We start from the raw sequence: 23,495 nt of genomic DNA on the forward strand, positions 1-23,495 counted from the left end.
AGAAATTCTGGACGACTACTGCGAACGCCATCGCCTTTTCCCGGTCCCTGCTAAGGGCCTGAGTAAAGCTGATGAGCGAACTCTGAGGCGCTTGCAGACCAACACTCTGTTGTGTCCTGCAATAGTAAAACATTTCGACCCCAAAATTGATGGGCGCTGCCCTCACTGTGGGGAAGTTTCCGATACCTTCCACATGGTTTAGGCCTGTCAAAAGAATCCTTCCCTTCCCCCCAATCCTTCCCCTTCCCGAGAGGCATGGGAGACAGCCCTGCTCAACTGCTCGGGGCTGGAGTCTCAAAGGGCTCTAGTCCAACGGGCGCGAGTAGCGGCCTCGTCCAGCGGGGTCCTGGACTAAGGACTCCACCTATGTAAAGGGCCATTTTTGGTCTGCAAACTCTCCTGTTGTTTATTAAAAAGTTTTCACCACCACCTCCTAAGTCCCCTCCCCCGTAAAGGGGGGGGGGGGACAGAGCGGCCCAGGCGGAGTGGTTCTTCTCTGTTGGACAATAAAAACTTTCAACAACAACAACAACATCTTTACAGTTCACTTAGCTTGAATAGAAAGCATATCCTAAGCAAAATTTAAAAAATAATGGAAAGCAGTGTAATTTTGTTACGTTTTAGCAACCACAGTTTGTAACAAAAACATACCTGCATGTGTCCATAATAACAACGCGCTTTGGGTCTCTCGCATTTCTTTCTGACCTGTGCCTACATTCCTTCTGCTGAAATTGTGATGCCCGCCGAGAAGTTAGAGCATCACTGAACATTTACATCTCTGGCTACCTAGACACCTGAATGAGATTGAAAATGATGGTTTTGGCACCATCACAAATGACTGCTAGAAAGAGATTTGGTCTTAAGAACCATACAAATGCACTTGTACAGGGTTCAAACATTGTGACTGACATACGTATCGGCATGTGTCCCCTATAACAGCGTGCTTTGGGTCTTTCTTGTATTTGTACACCTCTTGTTTCATTCCTCCTGCCACAATTGTAATGGCCATCGATATGTTAGAGCATCACTGAACATTTACATATCTGGCTATCTAGACGCCCGAATGACAGTGAAAAGGATTGCCTTAGCACTGTCGAAAATGAATAATAGAAATAGATTTCGGCTTGGAAGCTACACAAATGCAGTTGTATCGGGTTCAAAAGTGGTGGTTGACATAGCAAACACAGGTGTCTATATATCTGTGCAACTATGGATTTGTTGCCTTCGATTAACATTTTTCCAGTTCACTCGGCTTGAATGAAAAGGATATCATAAGCAAAATTTAAAAATAATGAAAAGCAGTGTAGTTTTGTTACATTTGGGTAACCACTGTTTGTAACAAAAACATATCTGCATGTGTCCAATATAACAACGTGCTTTTGGTCTCTCCTGTTTCCTTCTCACCTCTTCCTTCATTCCTTCTGCTGGAACTGTGATGCCCACCGAGAAGTTAGCACATCACTGAACATTTACATCACTGGCTACCTAGATGCCCAAATGAGGGTGAAGAGGATTGTCTTAGCACCCTAGAAAACAACTCCTAGAAAGAGATTTCGCCGTGAAAACTACACAACTGCATTTGTATCGAGTTCAAAAGTGGTGCTTGAGATAGCAAAAACAGGGGTTTATATATCTGTGCAATTCTGGATTGGTTGCCTTCGATTAACACCTTTCAAATTCACTTAACCAAAATAAAATATAAATCCTAAGCAATGTTCTAGAAATAATGGAAAGCGGTGTAATTATTTCCCCTTCTACAACCACTGCTGGTAACAAAAATATATCTGAATATTTACACAATAACAGAGCGCTTTGGGTGTTTCATGTTTTTTTCTCACCTGTTCCTTCATTCCTGCTTGCACGTTTGTGATGCCCAACTAGAGGTTAAAGCATCAGTGAACACTTACATCTGCAGCTGCTTAGACGCCTGAATGAGAGTGAAAATGATGGCCTTGGCACCGTCAAAACTGACTCCTTCATATAGATTTCCCCTTTAAAACTCCACAAATGCATTTGTATCGGGTTTAAACTTTGTGATACATAACAAACACAGGCGTGTATATATCTGTGCAATTCTCTATTTGTTGCCTTCGATTAACATTCTTGCAGTTCACTTAACTACAATGAAAAGCATGTTCTAAGCAATGTTCTGTAATCATTGAAAGCAGCATAATTTTGTTTCGTTTGCAAACAACCACTGTTTTTAACAAATATATATCTGCATGTGCCCAAAATAACAGCGTGCTTTGAGACTTTCGTGTTTCTTCATTTCTCCGGCTGATCATGATGCCCATTGAGAAGTTTGAGCATCACTGAACATTTTCATCTATGCGTGCCTAGACGCTCGAATGTGAGCGAAAAGGATTGTCTTAGCGCCGTCGAAAATCACTGCTAGAAATAGATGTTGCCTTAAAAGCCACAGAAATGCATTTGTATCGGATTTAAAAGTGTTGCTTGACATAGCAAACACAGGCGTATATATATCTGCGCAATTCTGGTTAAGTTGCCCTCGATTACTATCTTGCAGGTCTATCATTAAGCCGCATTCTGTTTGCGCGTGCGCGCTAAACTGTGGTCCTTTAACCCAGGGTGCCTTAGGGACTGCGATTGATCGATTCTAGTTTTTGAAAAACCCGATACCTTTTTGTGCTCTGGAGGAAATTTTACAAGGAATTTAAATCTGCTCTATCCCCTGTCCTGCTAAAAATTTTGAGAGCGGTATTACGTTCGATTTTTGCCACGATCATTTACCAAAAGCCTTATTGTCCCAACGCGAAAAGCTGATGGGTGAAACTCCGATGTGTACATTGCTGCAGACCAATCACGCTTTCAAATTTTCGTTACAAGATTTTCACTAATGTCCTCTGAAATTGGCTGGCGTTTCGAATGCTGGCGATCAATACAGTAAACTGTACATGTAGCAGGCACGGTGTTCGAGTATTGCTCACTGCAGCACTGGAACACCGTCGTGCTACATGTAGATTGGATTGTATTGATCCGTGGGTGTTTCAGTATTCCTCAGCGGAATAGTGGGAATCCATCGTGGTACATGTAGATTTAACTGTATTGATCCTCGTCGGACTTCATGCTTCAGTCTAAGGAGACTTTCCAAACACCAGTAATTTTGCTCACTCCATTACTGGAACAATTAGGAGAACTTAAATTTCAGTTGGCAAGTGCTTTTGATCAAGTGTGCGATTTACTCCGTTTTTACACTTTTATATCATTCATTATTGGTTTCATTCCTTCTTGTGGGATGCACTTAAGTAACAAAGCTCTTCGTCATGCTTTGTTTTAAATGACTTTCTCTCAAAACCAGTCGTCCTTTAGACTACTATTAAACAATTTATTAACTGTGCTCGCTCCTGTTCACATTACACGTGGAACCACTGTGCATAAAAGTGTTGTTATAACGAGTAGCCTCATCTGTAGTTTTCGCATTATGGGTAATGCATTGAAGCTGTTAGCATATACAAATTACCTCCCGTTTTACTAAGCTGATAAACCATGCATCGATGTGGTTAGTTTTGTAAAGGAGGAGTTAAATTCATTGTCAGAAGCAGTGATTAACAGTTCTAATAGTCGCGGCCCCTGATTTTGTATTTCTGCGCACTTTGTTAGTGTGGCCTGGACATGCAGGACGCCAAGTTTATTGATGTGCCTTTCAGTGCTATAAACACAGCGCACATTGCTGCAAAGTCCGCGTGTATCGTTTTCAGTGTCCTGCTACGACTTTTGCCCCTATGGGCTATCAAACTTCGCCAGGACGACCACGTATAATGTGTTCCTCTGCAATAAAATTAATTTTTTTTGCCCCAAAACAATTATTAAGCAATAATTTATATCCTGCGCTTTGACAGAGTGTTATCAGCTTTTTGTGTGAAATTCGCTGTTGAATCTTTGAGGCGTGTTCAGCTTTTCCGGCCTGCAAGCGCCATTTGTCTTGGGTTAATCGATTTTATGTGGGACTGATAGTTTCAATTTTCTCGTTTCTCACCACCACTATACCCATTAGTTCTTGCTTTCGTGCTCTTCAATTTTGTCCGTGCTTTACACAACCTCACGGTGTCTCCTAGCACTTGTGATGACCTTTTTTTGCTGGGCTTAATGCGTGAGGTGTCTCTGGCTGTTCATTTCCTGCTTGTTGTCTTCTACCGTGAGTTTCTGTTTTCAGTGTCGAGGAAACGGTTGTATATTGATTCAGTTTGCACGCTATTCCTTCCGTTCACGTACCTCTCTGTGTATTTCGGTGCATAAATAGTGCATAAATTTCTCCTACATTCTACATAGCCAGATTTTGCCATGAAAATATGGTTACAGACTAACGAAATTTTTGTGTCTTCGAGAAATTTCCACCTGTGGAACACCCCACTCATACTTGAAAACTGTTTCTGTAATTGGAGGGACTGAGATATCATATATTGAACACTGAAAAAAAAATTTGACAGCCATTCTTTACGATATCAAACTGCACTGGTACTTGCTGTTGAACACCTGGACATTTTCTCTATGACTAGACTGCACCATCTGAAAAACACACATGGTAACATGGAAACAACGTGTTGAAAACACCCATGGAAAACAACTGGCACTTGTCAGTATTCACTTTTGACAGGTGCCAATTGTTTTTTGAAGGCGCATATTTTGTGTGCATGACCTGTCTCTTCTCGTTCCCAATTCTGGCTGTCAGTGGAGGATTTATACTGGCTGGATTGCCAATAGAGGCTTCAGCTGCGAGTTGGCGGTGGCCTTTAAAAACAACTGGCACGTGTCAAGATGTGAATGCTGACACGTACCAGTTGTTTTTTGAAGGCAGATGCTGCGTAGGCATGAACTGTATCTTGTCGTTTCAAATACCGGCCACATGAGGGACAACATACTCGCAGGTTTGCCTAAAGGCTTCCGTGTCGGCGCTGTGTTCTGTCGCCCTCTCTTTTCCCGTCTTTCGCACTATAACTATGGGAGATTGTCACCAACTGGCCCAACAGCTTGCTTTATCGTTCTACTTTAGGAGGATGATAAAGACGCCAGAGCTTTCCAGAAAGTGTAAGAGCTAAGCACTGAAGAGCGGATATGACATGCCCCGACCTAGACCCACCTTTGAAGCAAGCTTGTAATGCCTACTCTTACAGCCCTCTACTCGTTTTGAGCACCGTGGATCAAAACATCTCGCAGCCACCACTCGAATTTTCGTCCACAAATTCGATGGTTTCGAGCGCAACTACTTACGAATTGGTTTTGAACCTTTATCAGTGGTTGTAGAAGTTAAGAAAAGTGGCATTTAGGGCGAAATTTAGGATATAGAAATTAAGGGACCAAGTTTTTGTCGTCGTCAACTCAATGCAGTGGAAGTGACGGAAAAACAAGTGTTCCCGCCTGCCTTCTTTACTATTTGATCTTGACATTTTTCCCGATTATCTCCATCCGGTAGTAATTCAAGGTCTTATCGGTAATCTAATCAATTTAATGTGTGGTGTCCCATTCAACCAGATGCAGCACTTGTTTTGGCAGCAGAGAAGCTGACCAAGTACTCGACACACCATTTTACGGCTCCACCGTTTTCAGATATCAACAGCGGTTTTGGTGACGCCGGATAGCCTTCACGAAGAATGCTGCAATATTTAACTGATGTGAACGTGAGATGGGGGCATGACTAAAAGGCGTGTAAAATCAGCGCGTTAGGGATCAGCACGCCAGGCTCCTATCTTGTCGGGTCTTGTTACTAAGAAATTCGCAGATTGGGGAAAATGATTAGTTTTTAACTCAGCCCACTGTTTGTTCCTCATGAACTTGACCAGTAAGCTTCCATTTCTAGGGGATGGCATGGTCTTATAAGTAACGCCGCCTTCAATCAAAAGGACCGATCGGATGCTTGGGTGTAGTGCAATAATCTCGCTACATTAGGGATTGATGCCACATAATCGCAAACTGGCCACTCAAAACAGCGCTCCACAACAAAACGAAACATAAATGTGGATGTTGTTTGCTATGATTGTAAAATACAATCGAAAGATACGGCTGCATCGCAAACATAAATTGATGCTTGTTAGTCTAGTTTGTTAAACATGCCTTAAGTGGCAGCGCACATAGAAAGAAGGGAAAGAAAGGATTGGAAGTCAGCGCTCTTTTCTTTCGTATCCTATGCCGTCCCTTCTTTCTACGTGCGCTGCCACTGAAGACAAGCATAAACATAGAAGTAACTTATCTAATGGATATTGAGTACTACCGCAGTTTATTAGGAACTGATGGTATGAAGGAAACTGCGTTGAAACGGCAACTCAAAGCACATATCGCCTGTTGCGCAAATAAACGCACGCGGCAGAATGCTAAACGGGCACACCTACAGACTGAAACCGCACTTATTTGTGGTGATGAGAGTTAAGTGCGAGAAATGTTCCTGCAAAGCCATGCCGTAAAGTTCAGCGCCTTTATTCTGGGCTGGCTTGTTTTGTGGAAATTGTGTTTCGAATTTTTCCTCTGCACTTGCTATTTCTGTACCAGTTCCTGCGGCGCACTCTCCCGGGGCCCACAGCACCTACGCCATTGTTATATCGATGGTATATGGCCTCTACTTGTCAATTTCTCTAGCTACAGCCCTACGAGGCATCACGCATTCAAATGCCAGATGTGCACCAACTGGTCGGAACGGCGGGTACATTCTAGAATATTCCTCGTCCCTCTCACACCTTTGGTCAACAAGAGCTGAAGACAGAGCTTGCTGCCCTGCGCTTCGAGGACACACAAAGCTCCCGGAGAAAATGTCGAGTTACCAACGCTTCTCCAACGTTCCAGTGGATCATCTGGCTCTTAGCATCGAAACCGGTAATAGATCCGGTCACCATTATTATTTTACGGTAGGTGCATTCAGGTTTTGGTAATATACTCCTAAAACGTATTCTAAGCATACAGCGCGAGACATCTCCCCGGCAACTGAGCCGTGTTTTAAGGCAGAGCAAAAACGGAGTTGATGGTTTCTTGAAAGTTTCGTTTTCTATTCTTCCGTTCGCGCGATTCCTCTTTAACGCGTTGCCAATAATTGACTGCCTTCAATGAGCTGCATTTTCTTGCAATTTTTGTTATTAATCGGTAACTTTTTTGAACTTTTAACCTCAGTGGTAATTCAAAATAATTTTTCCTGTAATTGATTACCGGCATTGATTAAATTTTTTCCCCTAGAAGGTAAGAACGAATGGTGCAACGTTGAGAATGCGTACCTGAGGGCAAACACGGAGCTGTTTTCTTTGTGATAAAGTGGGTCGCCTGTGGACAAGCATCACGCGCGATCAAGTCCAGGCCGCTAACGAGTGACCACCATCCTCTAGGGCAGTTCTTGTTCCGAGATATATCTCGTGACCATTCTGCGTGCATCGCCCTCCTCTTAGATATCAGCAAAACTTATATCCCACAGCATTCAACTCGGTGGCTCGCACACGAAGCACGGATCGATAACGAACCCCGGCGCTCCGTACATGACGTAGGCGTTAGCATCAAACCAATGGGCTTCCGCGAGCTTGTGCGCAAGGTGTTTGTACGTTATAATACCGTCCTGCCCTTCAGCGCAGGCATTGCGAGTGTTCAGAGTTGCTGGTGGTCTCTTCAGAAGAAAATGTGGATGAAATTAGCTACGAGAACTTCCGCAAATAACTCCACTTGAAAATTAGCGACGTGTAACAAAACATCAAGCAAGACGGAGTAGTTGAGTGCGTTCTGAGTTAGTGTTAGAGCAATAAAAGTTGGAAGGAAAATAACGAAATAAAAATCGAGCAGTTTTCTGCAATCCATCAGCTACTTTTGGAGCTGTAACTTACCGCTGTAACGGAGTAATTGTTTTGGGCTGCTTAACTTGCGTGATTTGTACAAGACTGTTAGGGCACTATGCTGTGGAGCACGAGGACGCGGGTTTGATACCATCCTCGGCGGCCACGTTTAAACTCCAACAAACAGCAAGATGGCGATCTGTTGGGAGACCTCAGTGCACGTGAAAGGGCTCCTGGTTGGGAATATTGCCCGAAGCCCTCTGCTGCATCCGCGTAGCAGTCCATGGCTTTACGTAGAGGTGGTAAATTCCACATACCGTCATATGCAGTTTATTACAGTACCAGTGTTCCTTTACCAGAAAAAGACGGGGGTAAAAATGCATTTCGAGCATATTATATTAACTTCATATTATTTTACATTTCGGTTCCTATGCTTAATTCCCAATACGAATGTTTTATATCGTATGCTAGGAGTAATTCTTTGAACACTCTTATAAATACGTCAAAATACAAATTTTGCGAGCTTAGTTTATTTATTATGCATTTAAATATATTAAGAAAATAAATTAAATACATTGCATTAAAATGGACTACAAATGTACATTTTATAAACAGAAAATATTCTCACTTCGCCTTAAAAGCATCATATTATTATTCGGCTTTACCGTACGATACCGGTGCTAACGGCGCAACCGGCTATAAGCGATAACCATAAGGAGCCCATCCATGAGAAAACGCGTCGTGGTCATCAACCAAGAGGTCTATGACATTGTAAGGTCACGTGACTGAAGTTGAATGGGAAAGATGTCACCACATAGCATATGCAGACAAAACGTGACGTGAGCAAACAGTAAGTGCTTCGACAAACATGACGCTCGATTGCCTTATATATACCCCTTGAGGGACAGCACATTATCCGGCCAGGTGAGGCGTATTTGGCGTGAAGACTGCGGGGGCGATCTAGGGCGATCTGGAACCGGACGGCTAATGGTAACTTGCGTTAGGATTCGGTCAGGTGTCGAACTGGGAACCAAAAAAAATATATGGGCGTCTATGGGAGCCGGTCGGCCTTGCGATTCGGGGTCCTTTTCGCTAGCGTGTTCGGGCCCCGAGGTGCGCAAGGCGCCATTGGGATTTAATGCTATCATGTTTCCTACACGTAATGTAAACAAGTGGCGATTGTCTCACTGCTAAATGTCGCCATAAACGAAAGGACGACAAAAACTGAGAGTTCTCACTTTTACCCAATATATTATTGGGAGCACTAGCTTGTTGCATCGCGGCATGAAATAAGCTGTAAATTTCTTAACCCAGAGTGTACATTTCTTTGAATTGAAGTATAATTGTGTGTATGATTGAAATATGCTTGTGAGTGTGTGTTTGCGCGCCTACTTGTTGTCATGCGCCTTGGTTTTCGCTGTTTTTTTTTATAGATCACGGAGCATACTATGGATGTTATGAATTTCGTATTTGCGAAAGCACATTTTAAATATATTGCCAACATTCATACGCGATTTCTCGCAAAGCAATTTAGAGAAATCGATTTTTTTACGGCAGCTTGAATAGCGGTGCAAATATCTTAAGGCGGTCTGCCCATTTGTTAGATTTCAACTACACTTTAGACGATTTTGTTTCGCATTCGCAAAAGTACACTTTAAATACATTGCCAACATGCAAATACCATATCTATATACGTATCTATATACCATATCTATAGCACTAGATTGTTTTACGGCAGCTTGAAGTGCGCTCCAAATATCTTTAAACGGTCTGCCCGTTTGCTGGAATTAAACTGCGTTAGACGAATTAATTTCGTATTTAAGGAAGTAAACTTCAGATAAATTGACAAGATGCTAAAGCTGCAGATATATATTTTTACCTATATATACCGTTCTCGAAATCAGCCTTAGGTGTGGTTGAAAACTTGAAGAACGTATTTTGAACACCAGGGATGAAATTTCAGGAACCTATTTCTTGCGTATTTATAGTGCATTCATGAGTACAAATTGTGTCTAAACACCATATAAATATCCCGCCATGTACTCACAGCTTATTAGTTTTCGATAGGGGTACTACTGAGAATGCAGGCATTTACTGTGTTAGTTTCCAGAGAGTGAAGACTTAACTCTCCAGAGCACCACCAAACCACCGATCAGCCTTCCTCAGCCAACGCAGCAGCAGAAAGATACAGCAACAGCGAAATATAATGAAAGAAACCAGTGGCAAGCCATAGCTAGAGAAGAACCAAGTACTTGCCACTTTAAGCTAATCCAGGCACCTGATTTGACAGCTTGCCTCCCTTTTGTTTCACAAACTAGCCGCTGCTGCTTAAAACCTGAATAAAGCGGCATAAGTTCCCGATTTGGATGCCAAGATCTTCTTGAAACACAAGGTAGTGGCTACAATTTCTCTCGAAATGGGAGAGTTACACCCTGCTGTCATGGAGGCGCAAAGGAAGCGTCGGCCGATAGGGTTACGGTGTCACAAATATGATGAAACATTATACCAGCGGCAAGAGACAACACAGGAATGAAGAGTGAGCACCAGTGTCAGTTGTGTCGCCTTCCTTCGGCGCTTTCCTGTTGCCACTGTTACCAATGCATCTGTTCGAGGAACGTTCGACTTATTTTGAAGGCTTTTCTCTAGTTTTGGGTCAATGTTTCTTTTGCGTATCGGCCGAAAATTCGAAATAGCCTAAGATGCTGAAATGTTAACAGTGATGCTGCACTGGAGGCCTAGATATGTTGGATAGAATTCTATCATCGCTGCTTTAGTACCTCTATGCGGAGGAGAGAATATTAACGTTCTGGATGGGTTATCGGCATCAACCCGGCTGAAAATTGTGTATAGGCTTGAATGTTCTTCAATTAGGATTATGGCACATTTGGATTGGCTCTATAGCATCAACGTCTCAAAGGGAGCCAGCTTATCAGAGACATCGTAGTGGAGTGCTCAGAATAATCTCCACCAGGTGTGGTTTTGTAAAGTTCGCTTACATTGCACAGTACACAGACCGCTATCACTACGCCTCCATCGAAATGCGACCGCCGCGGACGGGGTGGAACCTGACACTTTCGTAGAGAGTGCGATGCAGTGCCCATTAAAGAACCCCAAATGGTCGAAGTTATCTGGAGCCCACCAATATGGTGTCGCTCATAGTCGCGGTCGCTTTGGGATGTCATTCCTGTAAAGCCCATCAGAATGTGCAAAGTTAAACCTGTAAAGACCCCCAGAATGTGCATGATTCCATTTGCTGACACATTCTAAGGTAACCATTTTGTTTCAGTAGGAAAGTAGAGCTTACTGTATCATGTATATTTGAAGGTTTGCCCTCTTTTCTATGTTTTTTACGTCTCGCATATAACTATTAAGGAGCCGTTGTCGTAATTTCTCTGTTGATCGCCTATTAAGGCCTGCTGGTATTGTCTTAGTTCGGTGTGCTGGCCGCCTGGTCCGGTAATCATGCTTTACAGGTAATTTAGCCGGAAGAGCGGCACATATAGTGAAACAGTACCGAATGCATAACGACCATTGCTCTCAATTACAGGGCCAATTGAAGTGCCCTGAACAGGTGGAACTTCAACAGCCGGCACCGAGGAAAGAAGGCCTCACTTTTCGTGCCTTTGTAACCTGCGTCTCACTCGAGTAAGTCAATAACTCATTTGGGTACCAACAGGGGTTCTAAAGAGTAGACATACACAGAGGTGATGCTGTCGCGTCTCCTAAATTAAATATTAAATAGGAAAAACACTGGTGCTCTTTTGTGGCTGGCCAACTAAAACTTCCACTTAATACAGTGCGCAGGGACAGGACAAAGTCGAGAAACACACAGACACAGAACTGTGCTGTGTCTTCGTGCTTCTCGAATTTGTGCTGTCCCTGCGCACTGTTTTAAGTAGAAAAATGAACCAACTGGCCCCGCTACTTCCCATGATAAAACTTCCAGCTCATTCCCTGTTATCTTTCTGTTTTCAATGCAAGTTGTAGCTCGCACTTGGGCACACATACGTTGGTAACGCTTCAGAAGTATTCCTGCCTGGTGATGCAGCGTGCCTCCTTCGCTGTATGATGTTTTCAGGCGATCATGAAGACACTGAGCGCGAAAGGAAAGGGATGGGGGCGGATAATTTCGATCCATGCGATAATAGATTTATTTCGCCTACTTAAGGCGCCTATGCAAAAACAACAGAGAGTGGTAGCATTAAGTGCTTTTCCTACCGAGGAGAGATATTATAGCGAAATGTATGTAAATTCAGTGTCTTAAGTTCCTGAATTTAGCGATTTCATAATTCTGAGCTTGCTCATTGCCCTACATAAGTTGCTACCATTAAGTTTCATATCATGGTCTACTTGACATAGCAAAGAAGTACTTGAAGCTGGGCTTGTTGGTGCATATTCGTGAAAGACATGAGAGCGCAAAACGGGGACACGGGCGAGGAAGGGAACAGGACGAGCGCTGCCACCGGACGGCATTACAACAAAACCGCGTTCTTTGTCTGCCTGCACGAGCTGCAGATCTTTCGCTCTAAAAAACGAAACGACCTTCGCCGTGGGGTCAGCTCGTGCAGGCAGACAAAGAAGGCGGTTTTGTTGTAATGCCGTCCGGTGGCAGGGCTCGTCCTGTTCCCTTCCTCGTCCGTGTCCCCGTTTTGCGCTCTCATGTCTTTCACGAATATGCACCAACAAGCCCAGCTTCAAGTACTTCTTAGCCATATTTCTTCTACATCGGGCTCTCTGTTTTGTGTTCAACCCTCGCCTTCCCATGTTCCCCTGGACATCGCAAAGCTCGTGCAGGCAGAAAAAGAAGGCGGTTTTGTTGTAATGCCGTCCGGTGGCAGGGCTCGTCCTGTTCCCTTCCTCGTCCGAGTCCCCGTTTTGCGCTCTCATGTCTTTCACGAATATGCACCAACAAGCCCAGCTTCAAATACTTCTTAGCCATATTTCTTCTACATCGGGCTCTCTGTTTTGTGTTCAACCCTCGCCTTCCCATGTTCCCCTGCTCATCGCAAACATCTTCACCTCAACGTGCCGGGCCAGGGTACTTGGCATCCTCCTGCGAAAAGGACTCGTTCCTAGTGAAGTCACCGGCCTCTTCGGCCCTTTTAAGCCTACCGTAGGCCACGCCAAACGAGTCTGCAAGATACTCCGGTCCGAACTGTGGCACCAAGTGAGGCTGCTTCAAGATCTTCTACGCGCAGCATGCTACAACCAAGACCAAGAGTGGCTGGCGGCCATCAGACATCGAGAAAGCAAGAAGCTCGCGGCCCAGACAACAGAGTTTTGGTGGAAGTGCTCTATTAACACACTAACGAGACACTTGGAACAACTCAAGAAGGGGGAGACCAAGAATCCCGGACGCCACGATGTGATGGTCTTGGGAGGAGCCGAACTCCCGGAAGGAATAGCAGCAGTCCTAAAGGAACGACCAAAATTCAGCGTACAAGCCAAGCTTAAGCCACACGAATGGCTGGCCCTCAACCGACGACTGGCGAACAAAAGAACGAAGAAAAACGAGGAAAGGTGCCTCTTGGACGGCGTCGACACCCTCACCAGGTCAGTCAGGGATCCAAACCCTCCCAGCCATCGAGCTGACCCCACGGCGAAGGTCGTTTCGTTTTTTAGAGCGAAACATCTGCAGCTCGTGCAGGCAGACAAAGAAGGCGGTTTTGTTGTAATGCCGTCCGGTAGCAGCGCTAGCCCTGTTCCCTTCCTCGTCTGTGTCCCCATTTTGCGCTCTCATGTCTTTCATGACATAGCAAGCTGTTTTTTCAGAAGCTAGCAGAGTCCAGACAGCTGCGCTTTTTTGTTTTTCCGCAGATGTATTTATATACTGGAGAATGTCCAAGCATAAATGCCGCTCCTTCACTTTAAATGTCCGCCAGCACGCATAGAGCCATTTATTATCCATCGCGCCTTCGTTGCACGGCTACTAAACGATTTTCTTTTGAGAGTCTGCTACGGTGTTTACACCATTTTTCATTGCATTCAGCGCCACAAATGCGACCTATTCACACGCACTTCTGCCTTATGGCAAAGATAAGCGTATTTTGTACTCCCAAAAACATTTTTTGCTGTATTGAGAACGCAGTGTTCCTTCGTACTCAATATAAAATGAACTGGCTCGATGCCTTACGATGTTTATGAAAAAGACGCAGAGCATTTGAAAAACTTAGTACTCGCTCCCGAAAATTACCGACTGCTGTCAGGAAATAAAGCAAGGCAATGTGCACCATGCATCGTTCGCACTAGGGCGACGTGAACTACCTCAAGTGGTATTATAACCACCGCACTGTCGTAGTGGTCTGTGGTATTTGGCGGCTTAGGGCGACGCCAACTGAGCCGGACTGCCGCACCTTGGTTGAGTCTAAACGAAGAAAACCGTGTCTACTGTCCTAAAGAACTGCATATCAAAGACCGCCAGACATTTTGCATTAAACCAGGAAGCTCCAGAACGGGGTTTTGAAAACCCATGTGCTCTGTTTGGACGATTAATATTCCAATCCCAACACCTTTGCTACCTCTATGCACGGTCAGTGTGGAATGAAATGCGAACAGGGCCTGTGAACACAATTTTTTTTTTCAATATGAACTTTCAGCTGCAGTACCAAAATAACGTAACTCTTGTTTCTGGGTAATGTGTCTACCGAAGTGCATATTTATTATCGAGCTGTAAAGTTACATCTCGCAGTGAAACTAGGAGAGGACAGCACATGAGGGTTCTCCTTACATTCCAGCCCGACTATACGTAAAAAGCTTGTTCGTCTCTAATGGTGTGTGATGTTTTGCAGCGATTTATTGTTTATATTCTCTGCTGACCACGCCAGCACTAACTCAAGCTGTAATGGCCAGTTAGCCACGTATAGGAGCCGTTGTCAATTTTGCTGAATCCCGTTTGCCGCCAGACACCACTCGTGACATGGGACAGAGAGGCTATCCAAATTCTCCTTTGCTCAAGGAAGGATGCTCCAATAGTATGAAAGTGAAGCATTCTTAATGCGGTGGCCTCCACTTTGCGTGACAACGCTTGATCGAAGTGAGATTCATTATGCCGACACCTAGGTACAAGTATCGAGGGGCTTTAAATGCAAGGCTATGAGCCGGACTGTTGCCCTCGCCTGAATCATTCGGCAGTATTCCGCTTTCGTAAGGAGGAAAGCGATTTTTTTAGTTTTCGAACGGTCGCATGAACGGATTAAGAGAAGAAAAATCCTCAATTTGTTTTTTTCCAGATGTTTTATTAAAGGAACAACAAAGAAAATGCTGTTCAAGCTCAGCGAATTGTTGTGATAATTCAGAGTTTCGAATAGTTCTTGGTTCCTTTCGCCAGGGAGCAAAAGTGGAGTATGCAGCTGGGGTTCAACACCAGTGCGTTAAACAGCGGAATCTTGTGACAGCGGAATCACTCGCTAGAAACGACGCGCGCATACAGGTTGCACCTCCAGGGAGGGGAATGCGCCGCTGCAGAAAGTAGACTGAGTGGGCTTCGAAGGAACAGCGTTCTTTGCATGAATTGCCAAACTGAGTTTTTATTCCTTTCTTATACGTTTATGATTGGACTCGAAACGGAAAGCATTGCCGCAGCAGTCATTGCGGCTTTGCGATAGGCGCTGTAAAGTTGTAATTAGAATCACACTCTTGCGATTTTTTTCTGGCTGGGATCCGGCGCTCAGTTCGTTTAAAAGTGCAACACCAGGCACTTTGCACCTACATATCATTAGACAGGCTTTATTTACCGCCTGTATGATGATTAGCTAAGAGATGACATTTTGCTCCTTGAAATGAATCTTTTGGGTGAACCGCATAATACTTGGACGCCTCTCTTTACGTAACAGCTCACTCAATCTGCTGCGCAGAAATATGAAACAACTTCTCTTTCCTTCACTGCTTTCAGTGGCTGGACGGAAGTGAAGCTGGAGTACAACAACACTTTCCGGTCGTCGGCGAGAGTACGTACCGGTTTCGGAGGCAACGTGGACTCCCCGACAGTAGGAAAAAATCAGAATTCGACAACAATCAAGAGTAAATTCTATGTGAAGGTAAACGACCACTTTTCGCTAGCCGTCTCACTCTGGGAAAGGTACAAAATGAAGGTATGTTACTTGAGTTCTACATTTCTAAAAGTGCCGCGTCATTCTCCTCCTATGCTGCGCTTTCGAGTTGACACGATTAAGTGCGCCATTTGGTGCATCATATAATGATGATGCGAATGTTTAGAATTTTTTTCACAAGATCCTTTTGTTAGGACGACAATGTACACCGATACTTAGCATCAGAAACCATTGGCTTTCCGTTCTGAGCAGTTTGCCACCTTGGAACCGATAATCAGCTGTTCGCCAATTGTTTCAATTAATTATTGGGTCAGTTGCGCACTAAATTTTCTTAATTAGCACCATGACGTGTAGGCTTTTCATTCTGAGCATTTTGACACATTTGTACTTCCTTTTCGAATTTTCATTATTTGATTTATTTAATAAGCTTATTAATCAAACGATTACAATACTTCATTAACTCATCATCACCTATCACACACCAATTATTTATAAATCTCTAGATGCAAAAGTTAGCTTGACACAATTTTTTTTTACGCAGCACCCGATTATTTCCGACACGCGGTGCCGACTACTACTACTTCTACGCCGGCGGGTTTTCGACCGAGCGAGCTGTATACGCCATCGCTTAAGATAACATAAATGATCTCAAAAACCGCCAGTGCTTTAAGGCCGATGTCTATACTGGCCTTCTCCCTTCGGCCGAACAATGCGTGCTAATGATGACCTCATTACTGACTACAGAATACGCTGCTGGGTGTGAAATATTTTATGCGACAGCCTAAGAGCATCATTGGCGCGGAAAGCCGGTTACGGCTGTCGGCGCTGCTGTCACGCCTCAAACAAATGTGTCTTGTTCTCTGCGGTAGCGATCATAGTATGTGGTTACATAGAAGTCGCGGCAGTTTGCACTGAACAAGAATGATCGAAGAAAGAAGGGGAAAAAAGTTCAAAAGGGTTGAAAATTGGGCGAGTTGGTACGAATTCATACTGGTGTGGCACCACAGGGACAGGGACAGAGACAGAATGACAACAACACAAGTGCTCACTAACAACTGACAAAGTTTATTAAAAGCACGAAAAATATATAGACGAAACCTATGGTTACATGCACAGTCATAACATGGTTACAAGGGTTACAAGCAAGAACACGCGTTAAATCACAACGAATCTATCTGTTATCATGGTTTAGTGTTCTTTGAAGATAATCAACCTCAGCGTCAAGCAGTAGCAAGGATGGCAAACTCACGCATACATCTGCCGACTTTTTTATGCGGAAGGCCTCCATAATCTCCCGGGAAGTCTTATCTTTGTGCTTCCAGAGAACGCGCCACAAACGCGCGTAAAAAGCCACAAGTGTGCCCCATTGTTCAAGGAAACGCGCGTTCTCTGGAAGCACAAAGACAAGACTTCCCGGGAGATTATGGAGGCCTTCCGCATAAAAAAGTCGGCAGATGTATGCGTGAGTTTGCCATCCTTGCTACTGCTTGACGCCGAGGTTGATTATCTTCAAAGAACACTAAACCATGATAACAGATAGATTCGTTGTGATTTAACGCGTGTTCTTGCTTGTAACCCTTGTAACCATGTTATGACTGCGCATGTAACCATAGGTTTCGTCTATATATTTTTTGTGCTTTTAATAAACTTTGTCAGTTGTTAGTGAGCACTTGTGTTGTTGTCATTCTGTCTCTGTCCCTGTCCCTGTGGTGCCACACCAGTATGAAGACGAGGAAATCAGCAACCAACTTAATGGGGCGAGTAAGGCAGCCTACAATGAAAGAAATGATAGCAAAAAATTTTCAGAGCGAGGAAATCCCATTTTTATGTGATAAAATTGAATTCTTCATTCAATCGATAAATAACAGGCTCTGTGCTCGAGATACAGACTATTTCGAATACCAGCCGACCTGATCATGAGCACAAACACCGCACCCTTCACAGTAAACAGGAGCGGAGCTGTGGAATACCATAAGCAGAATGAAAAGATGCAAGCCACCGTGTTCTGATAACATCCGATCCCTTCTTCTCAACTACAACATCGACTTGTTAAAAGGTGTGGGCGTTAAGAACTGACGCGAGTATTAGAAACCGAAGTGTTCTCAGAAAAACTAAAAATTGAGCAAAGTTAGGTTTCGGGCGTAAGTTTCATTTCCAGCTTGGAAAGATTGCACTGCTCTGAATAAGATATGCTTTAGTTTGGTTTATTGGGGTTTAACGTCCTAAAGCAGCTCAGGCTTTGAGGGACGCCGTAGTGAAGGGCTCCGGAAATTTCGACCACCTGGGGTTCTTTAACGTACACTGATAGTGCACAGCACACGGGCCTCTATAATTTTGCCTCCATCGAAACTCAGCAGCCGCGGCCGGGATCGAACCCGCACTCCATTGAGACGCAAGACGGAAATAAATTGAGAACGGTGACATTTCGAGCACGATGATTTCACGGCATGAGAATATTGTAGGCTAACGTCACAGGTTTACTGTTCAGGCAACAGATCGTGAACGTAGACATTAGGCAATGAAGACATATTTTAAAAAATGAGCGGATTAGCTATGCCCCTACCAAGCGTCCGCGCTGTTTTCAACCTAAATATTACCACCTCTAAGCAGAGCATAGGTTTCCCTCTGCCTGAACAGACTCGCTGCCTCATGACCTTCTGAAATGCATCAGGCATGGCTGGAGCCAAGTTCTGAACAGGCATGTGCACCTAGACGTCTCAGTTTCAGAACAGTAGACAGTGTGTTGCATTTTGGTTTCGAAATATTGTAATGTTGCGAAGGCAGGAGTTAATCGGACTTTTCTTGTTTCTTTCAGTCGTTCTTCAATAGGACGGAATTTCACCAAGTAGCCTACGGCTATGACATGATATGTAAGCAGAATATGCAGAGCATATTCTAAAGCTTTGTGTTGAATTTTGGATTTTAGTTGCCGACGGGGTGCACAAAGGCTCATTGAGATTATTGCACCCGTCTACAAAAATTACATTTAATGATGTGTTATTCAGGTTGTAGGTCGACTTTGTTTTCTTGAAATTTGTCCTGCGTGAAAGTGCGAACCACGTGTGCGCATCGAACGGCTGCTTCTACTTCTCCGACAACCTCTCCCGCTGGCAACCTGTGAATCGCTCTATTCGGAGTCTATATAGCGATTTAATGATAGATACGCACACTACACGCCTTTTTCACTCTGTAAGATTTTGAGCACAAAAAGAGACACGCTTACGCTAGCTCAATAGAAACTATGAGGAATATCCCAAATCTACCTTATCATGTTTTATATTCAAACGCCGGATATCTCATTAACATCGATTCTATGCTATTCTCCGTTCAAACCAATTAGCAATGATCAGTATATGGAAAGATGGATAGAGGATATTAAGGTTGAAGAAGGAGCACCCCCTTTGAAACAGGATAGTGGTAATTGCCACTATGCTTGCTTATTTTTCTTTGTATTTCTTGAACGGTATTAATGATGTAATAAACCTTTCTGCAGCCTCACCATTTTCTCTTAAACAACTCGTTATCCTGTCACTTCCTTGCTTTTGAGCCACCAGTTTTTAATAACTTTTCTAACTTGTACAGGAGATTCATTCACATTGCCATTATAAAATAAAAACTCTATGCCATGCCTCGTAGAGAGTAACTGACTGCATCGACATGCGGTTGGGTACCGCCACATTCTATTGTAAGATACTGAATTGTTTCTAAAGATTGACTACTCACTGCGCGTGTAGTATTCTCGGTGCAATTTATTTATCTAGCTTAGCGCTTTAAGACAGCTTAATCTGGCTTGAAAGAGTAGGCCGCTGCCTGGCATCAGTAAATAAAAAAAAATAACTAAATACATAGCAATGCGCCCTTGTAGTGGGAAGCGAATTTTGTTTTGCTGCCCGACACTACGCCACGACCTCGAAAGCATATACACACACACACATTACCAATGGCTTTTACTCCCCAGCGGCTCCGGGTGAAGCGGTGAGGCGGATATCAGACCTTGCTACCGTCGCGAAATTTACTGATAATTAGAGCATGGGGTAAGGCTGCTTTTGATAACGCGGCAACGTTTGATCCAATAAGGTTCTCATGCACCGTTGACCCCGAAACAATGCGCGAGGAGATATCGGCCGTCAAAAAGCACATAATGTGACGGCGTAATTAGTAGAAGAACTAACTCATATACAGGATGAAGTAGTTTAAACATATTCTTGTGTCACAATTTATAGGAATACAGGAGTTCAATATCGTCAGTCAGGTACAGCTGCCAAGAATGATGCATTCTTAAGCATTTTAGAGATGGCGTAATTTAACGAAGTTAAATCACTGAGAACTAGGAGGAGAGCAACGAAATTTTACGCATTAAGGTAATCATTGGGGCTCAATGGGTGCATAATGGGACACTTAATTCCAGCATAGGGCAGTGTGTCAAAAATTTTAGTTAGTTCGTTGGGGGACGAAGGCTTGGAGTATCCCCTTAGGAAGCGCACGGCCGTTTCTTCAGGTAGGGCTTGCAAAGAGCTGGAAGCGTTCTCCAGTAGGAAGTAGGTGTTGTCGGTTGATTCATAGCAGCCATTGCGTCCACATCGCCAGGCTTTTGTTGCACATGGGACACACATACTTCTAGACATAAGCCGTCGTTGACGCACAGACATGGGCAGGCTTGTCTAGTGTGATGTAGCGGTGTGTTGCAGATGAAGTAAAGTTGATAAAGAGTTTCTGAGTGGATCTCGCAGACTGCTGTACACATGGTGCGTTATAAGAGTACCATTGGTACTAAGCGCTTGAATGTTGGACTATATTCTGCTTTAAGCTCCAGGCCAACGCGCTGATGTCCGTTCTAGGTGCTATTGTGATGTACATTGAGTCTCCTATATTTATAAATGTTTGAACAAAAATACTGCTTTCCTAGAGCAGTGGAGTAACCTGGAACACTGCTTGATGAGCACCAGTAACAGTACAAAGGGGGAACGGAGCTCAGCACAAAACATGAGATACCGGAGGGCCTCACTTGGCACATACAGCTGCGTGAGAACACTGACCGCAGGTTGAAGTGACAATGGAGCTCTGGACGATGACGACGTTGAGCGTACGCGCATGTGATCTGCCATCATGCCTAGATTTTTGTTTTCCGACTACGGCAGCACCATTTCTGAAGCGTGCCTCCACTTAATATATTTTTGTGGAGGTGCTGAATGTCGATGCCATGGCCCGAAGTTGAATCTTCGGAGCTGTCGCCCGCTTGGCATCATCGCAATAGCTAACAAATACTCCCTATAGACACCAGCAACGCCAAAAATCGTCATGGGTCTTTTGTACGTGCTTGGAACATGCTGCTCGACTAACGACATTTAAGTTGAAGACGCACTCGTCCTTTATAAAGAGAATTTTCAACTACAATTCGGGGTGAGATGGGTCTCAAACCTTCCCCGTCGTTTACCAATAACCGCACTCTAATATCCTTGCAGAGAGCAATGAGACTCTCACTGCGGGTAAGCTAGGAAACTAACGCAGGCACCACAGCTGTCCGCGGGGTTTCTTCTGCCGTAGCCTTTACCACTACGTCTGGCGCTATGACGCAGTTTGCTAGCTCTGCCAGTACCAGAAGCTCCTGCTTCTGGATCTTGATCTGATGCACTCGATCACCTTCCTAGACGGCATTTTTTATTGTGCCGCCATTATTATTGCGAAGCAATACTACTTTCGCTACCACCTCAGCCCGTGCCGTGCCGCGGCCGCATAGCCCCGCTTGACCTTTCGCGTGACCTCGCTGCGTGGCGTCATACAATCTGTGTAAAAGCGGGGCCCCATCTCACGCCGTCGCCTTAAGCGGCGCATAGCCACGGCCTGACTCCCGCTTCTCCCACCAGGGGCGCTGCGCGCTATGTGACGTCATACCACCTGTGTAAAAACGGGGCCCCATCTCACACCGTTGCCTTGCGCGGCGCATAGCCACGGCCCTGGCCTGACACCCGCTCCTCTCACCAGGGGCGCTGCGCGCTATGTGACGTCATACCATCTGTTTAAAAAGGGGCCCCATCTCACGCCGTCGCCTTGCGCGGCGCATAGCCACGGCCTGATTCCCGCTCCTCTCACCAGGGGCGCTGCGCGCTATGTGACGTAATACTATCTGTGCAAAAACGGGGCCCTATCTCACACCGTCGCCTTGCGCGGCGCATAGCCACGGCCGTGGCCTGACTCCCGCTCCTCTCACCAGGGGCACTGTGCGCTATGTGAAGAACTATATGAACTATATGAACTATATGAAGAGCTATATGAAATACTATATGAAGAACGCCTGAGGAAATTGGACGATAACAGATGGGCAGCTAAGGTATTTAAATATTTATACAGAAAGAACGTTGACTCACAGTGGCGGAAAAGAACTAGAAAACTAACCAGTAAGTATGACGGTCATGAAGACGGAGAAAGAAAGAGCATTAAACGACAGGTTAAAAACGCGGAAGTTAAAAATTGGATGAATTCAATGGAAAAGAAACATAGTGTAGAACTATATCGATTCTGGAAAAGGCAGATCAGGGAAGAATTTTTCTATGATAACTCAAGAAGCAGTGCCCTACTTTTTGAAGCTAGACCAGGGTGCCTTAGAACGCGCAGCTACAAAAAGAAATTTAACGAAGAAAATGACACATGTGCAGTGTGTGGTAGATCTGTGGAAACAATTGAACACCTCATAAACAAATGTGATGGTATCCATCCGGATGTCGATGCAGGCACAGTCGCTCTTTCTGAGGCCCTAGGGTTTAAAGATAACAATGGTCATGTAAATAAATCTGCAGTGGAAGTCAGCAAAAAGCGATTGGAGGATTGGTGGCTGAAAAGCAGAGATGTGGCATAAGGTTAGTATTGTAGGAAACCGTAGGCAAAGGTGATGGAGAATCTTAATGAGAATTGCCAACACAGTAAACAAAAAAATAAATAAAGAAAAGCTGAGCATGGTGGCAATTGCCACCACCCCGTTTCAAAGGGGGCGCTCCCATCCATCCATCCATCCATCCATCCATCCATCCATCCATCCATCCATCCATCCATCCATCCATCCATCCATCCATCCATCCATCCATCCATCCATCCATCCATCCATCCATCCATCCATCCATCCATCCATCCATCCATCCATCCATCCATCCATCCATCCATCCATCCATCCATCCATCCATCCATCCATCCATCCATCCATCCATCCATCCATCCATCCATCCATCCATCCATCCATCCATCCATCCATCCATCCATCCATCCATCCATCCATCCATCCATCCATCCATCCATCCATCCATCCATCCATCCATCCATCCATCCATCCATCCATCCATCCATCCATCCATCCATCCATCCATCCATCCATCCATCCATCCATCCATCCATCCATCCATCCATCCATCCATCCATCCATCCATCCATCCATCCATCCATCCATCCATCCATCCATCCATCCATCCATCCATCCATCCATCCATCCATCCATCCATCCATCCATCCATCCATCCATCCATCCATCCATCCATCCATCCATCCATCCATCCATCCATCCATCCATCCATCCATCCATCCATCCATCCATCCATCCATCCATCCATCCATCCATCCATCCATCCATCCATCCATCCATCCATCCATCCATCCATCCATCCATCCATCCATCCATCCATCCATCCATCCATCCATCCATCCA

The 23,495-nt window shown here is 44.6% G+C and overlaps 2 protein-coding genes across 2 annotated transcripts in view; both read left to right on the forward strand.

Moving 5' to 3' along the window:
- The first annotated feature begins 6,758 nt into the window (after window positions 1-6,758).
- LOC149328848 (uncharacterized) overlaps window positions 6,759-23,495 on the forward strand; it is a 27,602-nt gene continuing 10,865 nt past the window's right edge. The window contains exons 1-3 of the mRNA XM_089559111.1: window positions 6,759-6,854; window positions 11,305-11,402; window positions 15,649-15,834. Of these exons, the coding sequence (XP_089415237.1) occupies window positions 6,759-6,854; window positions 11,305-11,402; window positions 15,649-15,834 (380 nt within the window). The remainder of the gene's footprint in view (window positions 6,855-11,304; window positions 11,403-15,648; window positions 15,835-23,495) is intronic.
- Window positions 12,658-13,608, forward strand: LOC149328849 (uncharacterized). The gene is made up of 2 exons (XM_089561159.1): window positions 12,658-13,310; window positions 13,575-13,608. Exons 1-2 carry the CDS (start codon window positions 12,658-12,660, stop codon window positions 13,606-13,608), a joined length of 687 nt encoding a protein of 228 aa, XP_089417285.1.

Source organism: Amblyomma mixtum, chromosome 9 (assembly GCF_055824585.1).
Source record: "Amblyomma mixtum isolate Tamu chromosome 9, ASM5582458v1, whole genome shotgun sequence".
Lineage (NCBI taxonomy): Eukaryota > Metazoa > Arthropoda > Arachnida > Ixodida > Ixodidae > Amblyomma > Amblyomma mixtum.

Excerpts from the sequence above, each read along its gene's own strand:
- LOC149328849 (XM_089561159.1), top strand. The coding sequence starts at position 12,658 with ATGCACCAACAAGCCCAGCTTCAAATACTTCTTAGCCATATTTCTTCT. Across the intron at positions 13,311-13,574 it reads GGCGTCGACACCCTCACCAG|ATGTATTTATATACTGGAGA; the intron begins GTCAGTCAGGGA and ends GTTTTTCCGCAG.